Here is a 15,430-nt window from a genome sequence, read left to right as displayed (position 1 = left end):
ATTATGCGATCGTGCTACACTAGCTTGTGGATAAGATAAACTAAACACCTCATTATTACACATATTGCCTTTTGCAATTACAGAGAGAAATTGGCTTATTGATAAAGAAATGAGAGTTAATTACAGCATGTATTTACTTGTTAGTAGTGAACCGTTAAAACAATTGTACAGCTGAATAAACTTCAAGTGATCGAAAACAGAACAATCGGCTAAGAAAAAAGTTTATCTGTCTGAGCTATTGATATTGAGTAAAATAATAACTAAGGAACTTACTTTCCATAATTTTAGGTCAGGTCAACGTATGCATTACACGTATATTTCCATTACAGTCCTTATCATTGGTGTTTCTAACAGTAGCTTCGTGTGCATGTATGTTGTTGTTGTTGCTGTTATCGTCAGTTTACATTGACATTCCTCCATGAAAATGATGGTTTGCGCACATGCGCAATATCCGGGCATTTTCAACATGGCTGCGCCCATACACAGTGCGGACACTGAAATCGTCAACACAACTTGTCATGATGAAATCTGACTGAAAAACGTAACGACTACTATGTTGTCATGATAAATTAAAAAACACTAAAGATGTTCTGCAAGGAGAAGGCCTTATGGTGAGCATATACGTTTGTCAATCATCAAATCGTATATTTATTTAGTTTTTTGAAAATAAAATATGAGAGGTGGCTGGGGGCAGGTGTGTCACCGAGCTTTCAACTGAACGGCCAGTGCAGCTGTAAATAGTATGCGTGAGATGAACTTAATTTTCTATGTGGTTGGTCCATGTGGTAGTTTGTCCAAACCCATCTTGTGAAAGGGTGCAGGCTAAAACGGCACCTCAGCAAAACGTCACCGATTTCTCTGGCGAAAACGGCACCGCATTTGGCGAAAACGGCTACTATGTGTCGGGCGAAAACGGAACCTCTATTTTTAATAATGATAAGAACGATTTTTGTAGTAATATATGTGGTTTATTTACATGGTATTTGATGTATTTACATGTTATTGGATGTATGTGATGTATTTACACGGACAGGTAAGTAGTCCTCGGCAATCTGAAAATATGAATAAAAGTTAAAATACAATATTCGTTCTGTTACAAAATTGCGGTTATTCTGAGAATTTATACAATAGCATTATGTAGATTATTTTATTATTAGTAGTACCTCAAAGTCAAAAGTCCCCGACTCTTTGGGGCGCAACAGTTCCCGGGTTCAGTTCGCCATGCGAATGAGGGTTGATACTGGCGCCCGATTTGTAGTTGTTTTCAACAGCTTGTTCCTTTACCTAAAACATAATATGTTCAATTACTCTACTGTAACAATAAACTATTCAACATGTAATTGAGAGCTTGTTGTAAATTACTGAGAACAATTACACCAATCAGTTATAACAACAATATTAATACCTCAACTCGGACTTGAATTGCTGTCAACACTGTCCTGGTACCTGGTTTGGTACTCTCATTTCTTCTGCATCTTCTGATTGGAAACTGACATCAAAGTTACCGATCACCTTTTCAATGATGGGATCTACGCATCTCAAACAGCGGAAAGGGAAGTCTTCTTCTGTCCGGCAAATTTCTTTTTTACGGGCCACAGTTATCACATGATACAGCATGTTGATTTTTTCTGACATTCTTCTCTCATGCAACACATCGAAAGGCCATTATACATAATTGTGATCTGACAGCACCATGTTTGGCCTCTTAAATACAGTTTCAGCTTAAATTGAATAAAAGTACTTAAAACTTCAAAGCGTATAGTGTTTTCACAATAAGTTAACTGCGCCTACCAATCAGAGTTGGCGAGTAAATTGGAGAAGGGGTCTAATTTCTTACTTGTTTTATGTAAGTTTATTATCATTTATTTGACCAAGGTGTAAAAAAATAAGGTGTCGTTTTCGCCAGGCAATGGTAGCCGTTTTCGCTTGTGTCAAGGTGCCGTTTTCGCCAATCGGTGCCGTTTTCGCCCAGTGACGTTTTGCTGAGGTGCCGTTTTCGTTATAACCCTTGTGAAACATGTCCAAGGGACACAGGTCCAAATGTTTGAGGCGCCTCAGTTTGCTTTGAAGAGTTGCCTCCCTTTGGCGTGCCAGGATCAAATGATTGTAGAATCATCGCGGTAGTGTCATTCTCCTCGCCACTTGCCTTGAATGTTCTATAAACTTTGTTACACTCAGTTGATTGTCTAGTTATGTTCTTAAATTATCATGATTATACAATCACCTGATTCATGTCATGCCACTGTATGTATTCTTTCACCTAGAATGTTTATCAATATCATCATATTTGTCTGTTCTGGTTTATATAATTGTTTTTTATTGAACTATTGTTGATAACACATGTTTTATTGTTGAAATTGAATAAGAGAATTGACAGTGTATTTTTATTCGGTTCATTGAGGTATGTGCAAACCGTATGAATCTATATAGCGGATTCTTTCAAATGTTTGCACGTGAGTTTTAGATGACTGTTTAACATAATGAGCTGTGCATCAGCGGGTGAGCCTAGTAGACGAAGGGACTCCTCAGCTTGTTCACTGTATTAATCAAATTGTTTTGTTTGCAGTGCAGACGAGCTGTTCAAGTGTCGACGCCAACAAGACAAGTCTGTGCCTCAGAAAGGTGGAGCCAAAGACTATGCTCCGGATGGATCATGGCTCCAGGACAAGCGACTCGAAGCATTCCACCAGGAGAGAACAGCAGTATTGTCAGAGCCAAGGGTAGAACGCTTGTAAGTGTAGATTGGTAGAACACCTGTGTGTGTCTATGGGATGGGTAGGGTGTGGTGTAGAGTGGTAGAACACCTGTGTGTGTTTATGGGATGGGTAGGGTGTGGTGTAGTTGGTAGAACACCTGTGTGTGTTTATGGGATTTGTAGGGTGTGGTGTAGAGTGGTAGAACACCTGTGTGTGTGTATGGGATGTGTAGGGTGTGGTGTAGAGTGGTAGAACACCTGTGAGTGTTTATGGGATGTGTAGGGTGTGGTAGAACACCTGTGTGTGTCTATGGGATGTGTAGGGTGTGGTGTAGAGTGGTAGAACACCTGTGTGTGTGTATGGGATGTGTAGGGTGTGGTGTAGAGTGGTAGAACACCTGTGAGTGTTTATGGGATGTGTAGGGTGTGGTAGAACACCTGTGTGTGTCTATGGGATGTGTAGGGTGTGGTGTAGAGTGGTAGAACACCTGTGAGTGTTTATGGGATGTGTAGGGTGTGGTAGAACACCTGTGTGTGTCTATGGGATGTGTAGGGTGTGGTGTAGAGTGGTAGAACACCTGTGAGTGTGTATGGGATGTGTAGGGTGTGGTGTAGATTGGTAGAACACCTGTGAGTGTTTATGGGATGTGTAGGGTGTGGTGTAGATTGGTAGAACACCTGTGAGTGTTTATGGGATGTGTAGGGTGTGGTGTAGAGTGGTAGAACACCTGTGAGTGTGTATAGGATGTGTAGGGTGTGAAGTAGGAGTGGTAGAACACCTGTGTGTGTTTATGGGATGTGTAGGGTGTGGTGTAGAGTGGTAGAACACCTGTGAGTGTGTATAGGATGTGTAGGGTGTGGTGTAGATTGGTAGAACACCTGTGAGTGTGTATAGGATGTGTAGGGTGTGGTGTAGATTGGTAGAACACCTGTGAGTGTGTATGGGATGTGTAGGGTGTGAAGTAGAGTGGTAGAACACCTGTGTGTGTGTATGGGATGTGTAGGGTGTGGTGTAGAGTGGTAGAACACCTGTGTGTGTCTATGGGATGTGTAGGGTGTGAAGTAGAGTGGTAGAACACCTGTGTGTGTTTATGGGATGTGTAGGGTGTGGTGTAGAGTGGTAGAACACATGTGAGTGTTTATGAGATGTGTAGGGTGTGGTGTAGATTGGTAGAACACCTGTGAGTGTGTATAGGATGTGTAGGGTGTGGTGTAGAGTGGTAGAACACCTGTGTGTGTTTATGGGATGTGTAGGGTGTGGTGTAGAGTGGTAGAACACCTGTGAGTGTTTATGAGATGTGTAGGGTGTGGTGTAGATTGGTAGAACACCTGTGAGTGTGTATGGGATGTGTAGGGTGTGGTGTAGAGTGGTAGAACACCTGTGAGTGTTTATGGGATGTGTAGGGTGTGGTGTAGATTGGTAGAACACCTGTGAGTGTGTATAGGATGTGTAGGGTGTGGTGTAGAGTGGTAGAACACCTGTGTGTGTTTATGGGATGTGTAGGGTGTGGTGTAGAGTGGTAGAACACCTGTGAGTGTTTATGGGATGTGTAGGGTGTGGTGTAGAGTGGTAGAACACCTGTGAGTGTGTATAGGATGTGTAGGGTGTGGTGTAGAGTGGTAGAACACCTGTGTGTGTTTATGGGATGTGTAGGGTGTGGTTTAGATTGGTAGAACACCTGTGAGTGTTTATGGTATGTGTAGGGTGTGGTGTAGAGTGGTAGAACACCTGTGAGTGTTTATGGGATGTGTAGGGTGTGGTGTAGATTGGTAGAACACCTGTGAGTGTGTATAGGATGTGTAGGGTGTGGTGTAGAGTGGTAGAACACCTGTGTGTGTTTATGGGATGTGTAGGGTGTGGTGTAGAGTGGTAGAACACCTGTGAGTGTTTATGGGATGTGTAGGTTGTGAAGTAGATTGGTAGAACACCTGTGAGTGTTTATGGTATGTTTAGGGTGTGGTGTAGAGTGGTAGAACACCTGTGAGTGTTTATGGGATGTGTAGGTTGTGAAGTAGATTGGTAGAACACCTGTTAGTGTTTATGGTATGTGTAGGGTGTGGTGTAGATTGGTAGAACACCTGTGAGTGTTTATGGTATGTTTAGGGTGTGGTGTAGAGTGGTAGAACACCTGTGTGTGTTTATGGGATGTGTAGGGTGTGGTGTAGATTGGTAGAACACCTGTGTGTGTTTATGGGATGTGTAGGGTGTGGTGTAGATTGGTAGAACACCTGTGAGTGTTTATGGGATGTGTAGGTTGTGAAGTAGATTGGTAGAACACCTGTGAGTGTTTATGGTATGTTTAGGGTGTGGTGTAGAGTGGTAGAACACCTGTGTGTGTTTATGGGATGTGTAGGGTGTGGTGTAGATTGGTAGAACACCTGTGAGTGTTTATGGGATGTGTAGGTTGTGAAGTAGATTGGTAGAACACCTGTGAGTGTTTATGGGATGTGTAGGGTGTGGTGTAGATTGGTAGAACACCTGTGAGTGTGTATAGGATGTGTAGGGTGTGGTGTAGAGTGGTAGAACACCTGTGAGTGTTTATGGGATGTGTAGGTTGTGAAGTAGATTGGTAGAACACCTGTGAGTGTTTATGGGATGTGTAGGGTGTGGTGTAGAGTGGTAGAACACCTGTGAGTGTGTATGGGATGTGTAGGGTGTGGTGTAGATTGGTAGAACACCTGTGAGTGTTTATGGTATGTGTAGGGTGTGGTGTAGATTGGTAGAACACCTGTGAGTGTGTATAGGATGTGTAGGGTGTGGTGTAGAGTGGTAGAACACCTGTGAGTGTTTATGGGATGTGTAGGTTGTGAAGTAGATTGGTAGAACACCTGTGAGTGTTTATGGGATGTGTAGGGTGTGGTGTAGAGTGGTAGAACACCTGTGAGTGTGTATGGGATGTGTAGGGTGTGGTGTAGAGTGGTAGAACACCTGTGTGTGTTTATGGGATGTGTAGGGTGTGGTGTAGAGTGGTAGAACACCTGTGAGTGTGTATGGGATGTGTAGGGTGTGGTGTAGAGTGGTAGAACACCTTTGTGTGTTTATGGGATGTGTAGGGTGTGGTTTAGATTGGTAGAACACCTGTGAGTGTTTATGGTATGTGTAGGGTGTGAAGTAGAGGGGTAGAACACCTGTGAGTGTGTATAGGATGTGTAGGGTGTGGTTTAGAGTGGTACCACAAGTACCTGCAGGTAAATTAGACATTTGAGAGAACTTACAATCTCATTTGTGTGGTGGAGGTTGTATAAAGCTTGTGTGACAACAGGGTGTGATTCTGTTGCAGGGGTGGCCTTGTGCAAGGGACATGGAACCCTAGCAAGAAACTGGTTGAGTTCAAGAAGGAAATGGTATGTTGAAGAAAGGTGGAGGAATTTACTGAGAACATTGATTTGAACCTATCGAGGCAATATCAAAGTCATTATGTAAGCAAATCTCTTCCCCAAACCCAGGATACAATGGGTGGCTTCTGTCTTTAAGATAGTTACATTTTGTATGTTTTGTGGTTTGTCAGCACCACACTGGTGGATTCCACTGCAGTGGTGAAACTCAAAGATTGTGTGTCTTGGAGACTGAAATCTTAGCAATTGCCGGGAGTCAAGCTTTTTGAGCTCTGTTACCAGCCATTGGCTTTATGGTGCTCAACTTCACCTGATTTGGGTTCTGTGCAGTCACGGCTGTTCAAAGAAGATTACTCACTTATGTGTTGCGGTTAAAGATGAAAATACTTAGTCATAACCTTTGAAGGTGTTCACATGATGGTTTGAAATAGTTTTTACATGAAGACATGTTTTTGCAGGGCAAGTTCTGGAGTCACATGGGCTTTGTGGATGAGAGTAGAAAATGGTTGTTCCCTGAAGAAGCACTATTCCTCACGGAAACTGTAAGTGCACATGAACACATTGAAGGGGTACATGGTGGTATTGATGGGGTACATGGTGGTATTGATGGGGAACATGATGGCATTGATGGGGTACATGGTGGTATTGATGGTGGTATTGATGGGGTACATGGTGGTATTGAAGGGGTACATGGTGGTATTGATGGGGCACATGTTGGTATTGATGGGGCACATGGTGGTATTGATGGGGTACATGGTGGTATTGATGGGGTACATGGTGGTATTGATGGGGTACATGGTGGTATTGATGGGGCACATGATGGCATTGATGGGGTACATGGTGGTATTGATGGGGTACATGGTGGTATTGATGGGGTACATGGTGGTATTGATGGGGTACATGGTGGTATTGATGGGGCACATGGTGGCATTGATGGGGTACATGGTGGTATTGATGGGGCACATGGTGGTAGTGAGAGGGCTCATGGTGGTATTGATGAGGCACATGGTGGTATTGATGGGATACATGGTGGTATTGATGGGGCACATGGTGGTATTGATTGGGCACAGGGTGGTATTGATGGGGTACATGGTGGTATTGAAGGGGTACATGGTGGTATTGATGGGGTACATGGTGGTATTGATGGGGCACATGCTGGTATTGATGGGGCACATGATGGTATTGAAAGGGCACATTATGGCATTGATTGGGCACATGGTGGCATTGATGGGGTACATGGTGGTATTGATGGGGCACATGGTGGTAGTGAGAGGGCTCATGGTGGTATTGATGAGGCACATGGTGGTATTGATGGGATACATGCTGGTATTGATGGGGCACATGATGGTATTGAAAGGGCACATTATGGCATTGATTGGGCACATGGTGGCATTGAAGGGGCACATGATAGCATTGATCGGGCACATGGTGGTATTGATGGGGCACATGGTAGCATTGATGGGGCACATGGTAGCATTGATGGGGCACATGGTGGCATTGATGGGGCATATTATAGTATTGATGGGGCACAGGATGGTATGGACGGGACACATGATGGTATTGATATTGGTTGCAGACTGTCCTGGAGGTGTACTATGGTGGCGTTCCTCTCAGCATCCAAGAGGCGTACGTTCGACTCCTGGGAGTGGATATTTCTGTGGAGGAGTATCAGACATACGCCCACCTGCGCCGACTTGGATACGTCGTGCTGCGACACGTTGGAGGGTAGGCCACATGTAAACCTTATGTAAGCTGCAACACATGACAGGCATTTGATGTATTTTATGTTGCCTAATTCTACGTTGGAAAAAATATTTAAGAAAGATTGTATTGAGGCATGAAATAACACTGGCTACAATGTTCTTCTTTAGTTCCCAAATCACGAAGTACGAGCGTCAGATTAAGTTGGACCAACATGTGAAGGAGTCGAGGAGGCGGCACCGAGACAGAAGCAGACAGGCGCAGGGGGTGTCTGCAGATGACATGGAGGTTAAGAAACCGAGACTTGACCCAGCGGAAGATGAAACGGATGAGACGTCAGGAGATCGGGAGGATGAGATGGATACAGGGTCCGGAAAAGACTCCGAGTTTAAAGAACCAGAAGACGATGTGAAGATGGAGATGGACAGGGAACAGATGGATGGCAGGGATGTTGATAGGCTACAAAATAATCAACCATCATTTGCGAAATTAGCAAATCCATGGAATCTACCCACGGAGAGTGAAGGGAAGTTATCGGTTCGACACACTGAGTGGGACTTTGAGAAACTTGGCTTCCCAGATATAGGGGACAAGGAGACAGTGGTGTTGAATATTCCTCAGACTAAACATCTGCCTCCGAATGTAACTCTGGATGAGGAATATGAGGACCTGTGTTTGTTTGATGTGACTGAGTATCGACAACAACAGGCGTCTCAGCGCCCCCAGCGGAGACGGGAGGCTGACAATTACGTGTTCGACCTGAACTTTTCCTACTCCGCCTGGGCTCGAAGTCGGAAGAACATCGTGGCAGCTAACTGGACAGAATACAAACTAAAACTGAGGGAATCTCAGCATGATGGGGCAGCGCCCTCTCCAGTTGATCATCTCTGGCAGGGGGAGGTAACTCCACTAGTGAAACCACAAGACGCCACATCAACCAGTAAGATACTTAAGAAATTGTTACTGTCATTATTCTTGACATACAAAGGCAAACTTTGAAAAGCTTTAATTTGTGCAAGTTCCTATGAATGTATGATTATTATATAGAAGATCGTGGGTCTAATATGTGGAATTTTTTATCTTGCCTCCTCAGTGTTACCCGTTGAGTGGTAGACCTCCAGTGTTACCCCATGAGTGTTACCCTGTCAGTGTTACTCCATCAGTGTTACCCTGTGAGTGTTACTCCATCAGTGTTACCCTGTGAGTGTTACTCCATCAGTGTTACCCTGTGAGCGTTACCCCATGAGTGTTACCCTGCCAGTGTTACCCCATGAGTGTTACCCTGCCAGTGTTCCCCCATGAGTGTTACCCTGCCAGTGTTACCCCGTGAGTGTTACCCTGCCAGTGTTACCCCATGAGTGTTACCCTGCCAGTGTTATCCCATGAGTGTTACCCTGCCAGTGTTACCCTGTGAGTGTTACCCTGCCAGTGTTCCCCCATGAGTGTTACCCTGCCAGTGTTACCCCATGAGTGTTACCCCATGAGTGTTACCCTGTCAGTGTTACCCCATGAGTGTTACCCTGAGTGTTAACCTGCCAGTGTTACCCCATGAGTGTTACCCTGCCAGTGTTCCCCCATGAGTGTTACCCTGCCAGTGTTCCTCCATGAGTGTTACCCTGCCAGTGTTACCCCATGAGTGTTACCCTGCCAGTGTTACCCTGTGAGTGTTACCCTATGAGTGTTACCCTGCCAGTGTTCCTCCATGAGTGTTACCCTGCCAGTGTTACCCCATGAGTGTTACCCTGCCAGTGTTACCCCATGAGTGTTACCCTGCCAGTTTTCCTCCATGAGTGTTACCCCATCAGTGTTACCCTATGAGTGTTACCCTGCCAGTGTTACCCCATGCGTGTTACCCCATCAGTGTTACCCCATGAGTGTTACCCCATGAGTGTTACCCCATGAGTGTTACCCCATGAGTGTTACCCCATGAGTGTTACCCTGCCAGTGTTCCCCCATGAGTGTTACCCTGTCAGTGTTACCCCATGAGTGTTACCCTGCCAGTGTTCCCCCATGAGTGTTACCCTGTCAGTGTTACCCCATGAGTGTTACCCTGTCAGTGTTCCCCCATGAGTGTTACCCTGTCAGTGTTCCCCCATGAGTGTTACCCTGTCAGTGTTCCCCCATGAGTGTTACCCTGCCAGTGTTCCCCCATGAGTGTTACTCTGCCAGTGTTACCCCATGAGTGTTACCCTGCCAATGTTACCCCATGAGTGTTACCCTGCCAATGTTACCCCATGAGTGTTCCCCCATGAGTGTTACCCTGCCAGTGTTACCCCATGAGTGTTACCCTGCCTGTGTTCCCCCATGAGTGTTACCCTGCCAGCGTTACCCCATGAGTGTTACCCTGTTAGTGTTACCCTGCCAGTGTTACCCCATGAGTGTTACCCTGCCAGTGTTCCCCCATGAGTGTTACCCTGTGAGTGTTCCCCCATGAGTTTTACCCTGTCAGTGTTACCCTGCCAGTGTTACCCTGTGAGTGTTACCCTGTCAGTGTTACCGTATGAGTGTTACCCTGTCAGTGTTACCCTGCCAGTGTTACCCTATGCGTGTTACCCAATGAGTGTTACCCTGCCAGTGTTACCCTGTCAGTGTTACCCCATGAGTGCTACCCTGCCAGTGTTACCCCATGAGTGTTACCCTGTCAGTGTTACCCTATGAGTGTTACCCTGCCAGTGTTACCCCATGAGTGTTACCCTATGCAAGTTTCCCTATGCGTGTTACCCCATGAGTGTTACCCTGTCAGTGTTACCCTGTCAGTGTAACCCTATGCGTGTTACCCCATGAGTGTTACCCTGTCAGTGTAACCCTATGCGTGTTACCCCATGAGTGTTACCCTGCCAGTGTTCCCCCATGAGTGTTACCCTGCCAGTGTTCCCCCATGAGTGTTACCCTGCCAGTGTTCCCCTGTCAGTGTTCCCCCATGAGTGTTACCCTGCCAGTGTTACCCCATGAGTGTTACCCTGTCAGTGTTCCCCCATGAGTGTTACCCTGTCAGTGTTCCCCCATGAGTGTTACTCTGTCAGTGTTACCCCATGAGTGTTACCCTATGAGTGTTACCCTGTCAGTGTTACCCTATGAGTGTTACCCTGTCAGTGTTCCCCCATGAGTGTTACCCTGTCAGTGTTCCCCTATGAGTGTTACCCTGTCAGTGTTACCCTATGAGTGTTACCCTGTCAGTGTTACCCCATGAGTGTTACCCTGCCAGTGTTACCCCATGAGTGTTACTCTGTCAGTGTTACCCCATGAGTGTTACTCTGTCAGTGTTCCCCCATGAGTGTTACCCTGTCAGTGTTCCCCTATGAGTGTTACCCTGTCAGTGTTACCCCATGAGTGTTACTCTGTCAGTGTTCCCCCATGAGTGTTACCCTATGAGTGTTACCCCATGAGTGTTACCCTGCCAGTGTTCCCCCATGAGTGTTACCCTGTCAGTGTTCCCCCATGAGTGTTACTCTGTCAGTGTTACCCCATGAGTGTTACCCTATGAGTGTTACCCTGTCAGTGTTACCCTATGAGTGTTACCCTGTCAGTGTTCCCCCATGAGTGTTACCCTGTCAGTGTTCCCCTATGAGTGTTACCCTGTCAGTGTTACCCTATGAGTGTTACCCTGTCAGTGTTATCCCATGAGTGTTACCCTGTCAGTGTTCCCCCATGAGTGTTACCCTGTCAGTGTTACCCTATGAGTGTTACCCTGTCAGTGTTACCCCATGAGTGTTACCCTGCCAGTGTTACCCCATGAGTGTTACCCTGTCAGTGTTACCCCGTGAGTGTTACCCTGTCAGTGTTACCCAATGAGTGTTACCCTGTCAGTGTTACCCTATGAGTGTTACCCTGTCAGTGTTACCCCATGAGTGTTACCCCATGAGTGTTACCCTGCCAGTGTTCCCCCATGAGTGTTACCCTGTCAGTGTTCCCCCATGAGTGTTACCCTGTCAGTGTTCCCCCATGAGTGTTACCCTGCCAGTGTTCCCCCATGAGTGTTACCCTGTCAGTGTTACCCTGTCAGTGTTACCCTGTCAGTGTTACCCCATGAGTGTTACCCTGCCAGTGTTCCCCCATGAGTGTTACCCTGTCAGTGTTACCCTGTCAGTGTTACCCTATGAGTGTTACCCTGTCAGTGTTCCCCCATGAGTGTTACCCTGTCAGTGTTCCCCTATGAGTGTTACCCTGTCAGTGTTACCCTATGAGTGTTACCCTGTCAGTGTTATCCCATGAGTGTTGCCCTGTCAGTGTTCCCCCATGAGTGTTACCCTGTCAGTGTTACTCTATGAGTGTTACCCTGTCAGTGTTACCCCATGAGTGTTACCCTGCCAGTGTTACCCCATGAGTGTTACCCTGTCAGTGTTACCCCGTGAGTGTTACCCTGTCAGTGTTACCCCATGAGTGTTACCCTGTCAGTGTTACCCTATGAGTGTTACCCTGTCAGTGTTACCCCATGAGTGTTACCCCATGAGTGTTACCCCATGAGTGTTACCCCATGAGTGTTACCCTGCCAGTTTTCCCCCATGAGTGTTACCCTGTCAGTGTTCCCCCATGAGTGTTACCCTGTCAGTGTTACCCCATGAGTGTTACCCTGCCAGTGTTCCCCCATGAGTGTTACCCTGTCAGTGTTACCCTATGAGTGTTACCCCATGAGTGTTCCCCTGTCAGTGTTACCCCATGAGTGTTACCCTGTCAGTGTTACCCTATGAGTGTTACCCCATGAGTGTTACCCTGTCAGTGTTACCCTATGCGTGTTACCCCATGAGTGTTAACCTGTCAGTGTTACCCTGTCAGTGTTACCCCATCAGCATTACCCCATACGTGTTACCCCATCAGTGTTACCCCATGAGTGTTACCCTGCCAGTGTTCCCCCATGAGTGTTACCCTGTCAGTGGTACCCTATGAGTATTACCCCATGAGTGTTACCCTGTTAGTGTTACCCTATGAGTGTTACCCTATGCGTGTTACCCCATGAGTGTTAGCCTGTCAGTGTTACCCTGTCAGTGTAACCCTATGCGTGTTACCCCATGAGTGTTACCCTGTCAGTGTTACCCTATTGGTTACCCCATGAGTGTTACCCTGTCAGTGTTACCCCATCAGCGTTACCCCATGCGTGTTACCCTGTCAGCGTTACCCCATGCGTGTTACCCTGTCAGTTTTACCCTGTCAGTGTTACCCCATGCGTGTTACCCAATCAGTTTTACCCTGTCAGTGTTAGCCCATGCGTGTTACCCCATGAGTGTTACCCTATGCGTGTTACCCCATGAGTGTTACCCTGTCAGTGTTACCAACTCAGCGTTACCCCATCAGCATTACCCTGTCAGCATTAACCTGTCAGAGTTACCCCATCAGTGTAACCCCGCCAGTTACCCCATTGGTGTTACCCAATCAGTTACCCCATCATTACCCTGTCAGTGTTACCCAATTAGCATTACCCCATCAGTTACCCAAACAGTGTTACCCCATCAGTTACCCCATCATTGTTACCCAAACAGAGTTACCCTGTCAGTGTTACCCCATCAGCGTTACCCCATCAGCGTTACCCCATCAGTGTTACCCTGTCAGTGTTACCCCATCAGCGTTACCCTGTCAGTGTTACCCCATCAGCGTTACCCTGTCAGTGTTACCCCATCAGCGTTACCCTGTCAGTGTTACCCCATCAGCGTTACCCCATGAACGTTACCCTGTCAGTGTTACCCCATCAGCGTTACCCTGTCAGTGTTACCCCATCAGCGTTACCCTGTCAGTGTTACCCCATCAGCGTTACCCCATGAACGTTACCCTGTCAGTGTTACCCCATCAGCGTTACCCTGTCAGTGTTACCCCATCAGCGTTACCCTGTCAGTGTTACCCCATCAGCGTTACCCCATCAGCGTTACCCTGTCAGTGTTACCCCATCAGCGTTACCCTGTCAGTGTGTGACAGTTTGCTGTTGTTCCTGCAGGAGATCTGCTGAGTCGGCTACAAGTGATACAGAGTGTGGACCTGCCCAAACCAGTCAGGTAACCATGGCAACAGATTACTTAACTGGGAAGGAAGGATGACGCAGAATGGGTTTTGCATGCCTGGGGATATGATGGTGGTTCCCACAGAGCTCAGGAATGCATACTGTCCATAGTAAATAGCCTCGGAGCTCAGGTACTGACACATAATTTATTTTTAATAAACAGTGCTTGAAACACCACACAGTAAGAGGCTGCCATGTTTTCATTTGTACCTTCATTTAATTTGTATTAAAATGTATAAAAATGCCCTATCTGATCTGTTCCAGCAAAACTGACAGACATTCTATGAAAATATCCTTTGATGTCCACCTTCCTAATGCCAAGTTCAAGAAAACTCGCCCTGGACTCCCCAATCACAGAGTCTGTGTTGTCAGGTAGGTCACCTTCGTCTCCATGGTTACTATTCCTGCCACAGACTCCCCAGTTTGTGAGTCTGTGTAGAAATATCTGTTAGCCAGCTGTTCTCGGCCTCTCAGTCTGTGTGATGGGGTAGCCTAGTGGTGTTCGCTGTTCGCTGTCCTGCCAAATGCCTGGGTTCATTTCTGGTGGCCCTTCCATGATATTGATATAAACCTCCCTCCCTCCCTCAGTCACCTCTTCCCTCCCTCCCTCCCTCACTCACTCACTCGTTCACTCACCCACTCACTCACAAACTTGCCCTCATAATGACAGTCTCCACCAAATGTTGCTACAACTCTGATAAAGAAGTGGATTGTCCATCTTATCGTTAGTTTATTAATACTCCATCTACTTCTGGAACTACTACTTTAGAACTACAACATTTCACTGGACATGCTGGATGTTATAAAAGATAATGTTGGTTCACCAAAATATGTTGGCCTCTTCTTTCTGAGTACCAATGATATGTCTTGTATCATGTCCATGTTATGGGTTTCGTTTTGAGCTCAACACATTAAGATGACATGGAATGATATCACTGAAACACTGGTCAGTGTTAAACCCAACTCACTCAGTGACTCACTCGGTCAGTGACTCACTCACTCACTCACTCATATCCACCGCCCCTCAGAGTTTACCATGTACCTGTGTCCTGCAAGAAAGTCCAAGCATGCGTAGTCTTACATAAATATATCTGTCTGTTTTCCAGAAGCTGTGACCCCTATCCTACAATGGCTGATATATCAGAGGCAGTGAACTGTTACTATGACAACGTGCCGGTCAACTGGGCAGTGGTTGACAGTGGTGATATTGCCTTCTACAACATGTCCAGTTTGTCACTCCCTGTCGATGTAATGATGGGATGAAATAAAGCTGGTTTACCTGCCCGTGGTCCTCGTCGCGCTGTTTTTAGGGAAGGGTGGGGTGGGATGGGTGTTGCAGTGTAAGCTCACCTACTCATAGCCAATGTTCATATGGCATGGAAGTGTCCCAGTGTTCATCTGTGGATCCAAGTACTTTCTACTACAAATGTTCATGTGAGATTTGCCAAATATATGTTGAGGGAGACATTACCAATTCTCTTGTACACAGTTGTCTCCTTGGCAAACAAAGCGACTAAACCCTTTCCACATCCAATAGAAATCTCTGCAGAAAGCAGAATCACTGGTACGTTACCGACTATAGCATGTTCATGTGTTTATGAATCACTATCAAATGACACCAGGTGTTCACAAAAGGTGAGTGTATCCTGCCCCACTGGTGGCACCTGTCACAAACAGAAGACTATCCTCATCCTCAAGACATCCTCAGCTTG

At 46.3% G+C, this 15,430-nt stretch overlaps 2 protein-coding genes across 4 annotated transcripts in view; one reads left to right on the top strand and one right to left on the bottom strand.

Moving 5' to 3' along the window:
• LOC139468468 (katanin-interacting protein-like) overlaps window positions 1–534 on the bottom strand; it is a 60,472-nt gene extending 59,938 nt beyond the window's left edge. For all 3 annotated transcript variants that reach the window (XM_071250437.1, XM_071250438.1, XM_071250439.1), the window contains exon 1: window positions 274–534. In XM_071250437.1, coding sequence (XP_071106538.1) covers window positions 274–280 — 7 coding nt within the window. In that variant the 5' untranslated portion in view covers window positions 281–534. The remainder of the gene's footprint in view (window positions 1–273) is intronic.
• On the top strand, window positions 458–14,981 carry LOC139468469 (tRNA-splicing endonuclease subunit Sen54-like). Its single transcript, XM_071250440.1, has 9 exons — window positions 458–611; window positions 2,567–2,731; window positions 5,977–6,040; window positions 6,490–6,573; window positions 7,608–7,756; window positions 7,903–8,672; window positions 13,656–13,713; window positions 13,983–14,090; window positions 14,825–14,981. The coding sequence occupies exons 1-9, from the start codon at window positions 586–588 to the stop codon at window positions 14,979–14,981; spliced, it is 1,581 nt and encodes a 526-aa protein (XP_071106541.1). The 5' UTR covers window positions 458–585.
• The last annotated feature ends 449 nt before the right edge of the window (window positions 14,982–15,430 follow it).

The sequence above is a fragment of the Haliotis cracherodii genome, unplaced genomic scaffold, assembly GCF_022045235.1.
Source record: "Haliotis cracherodii isolate W230 unplaced genomic scaffold, xgHalCrac1.p SCAF_2, whole genome shotgun sequence".
Classification (NCBI taxonomy): domain Eukaryota; kingdom Metazoa; phylum Mollusca; class Gastropoda; order Lepetellida; family Haliotidae; genus Haliotis; species Haliotis cracherodii.
The sequence above is the reverse complement of the archived record's forward strand: the minus strand, read 5'-3'. Positions and strand labels throughout refer to the sequence as shown.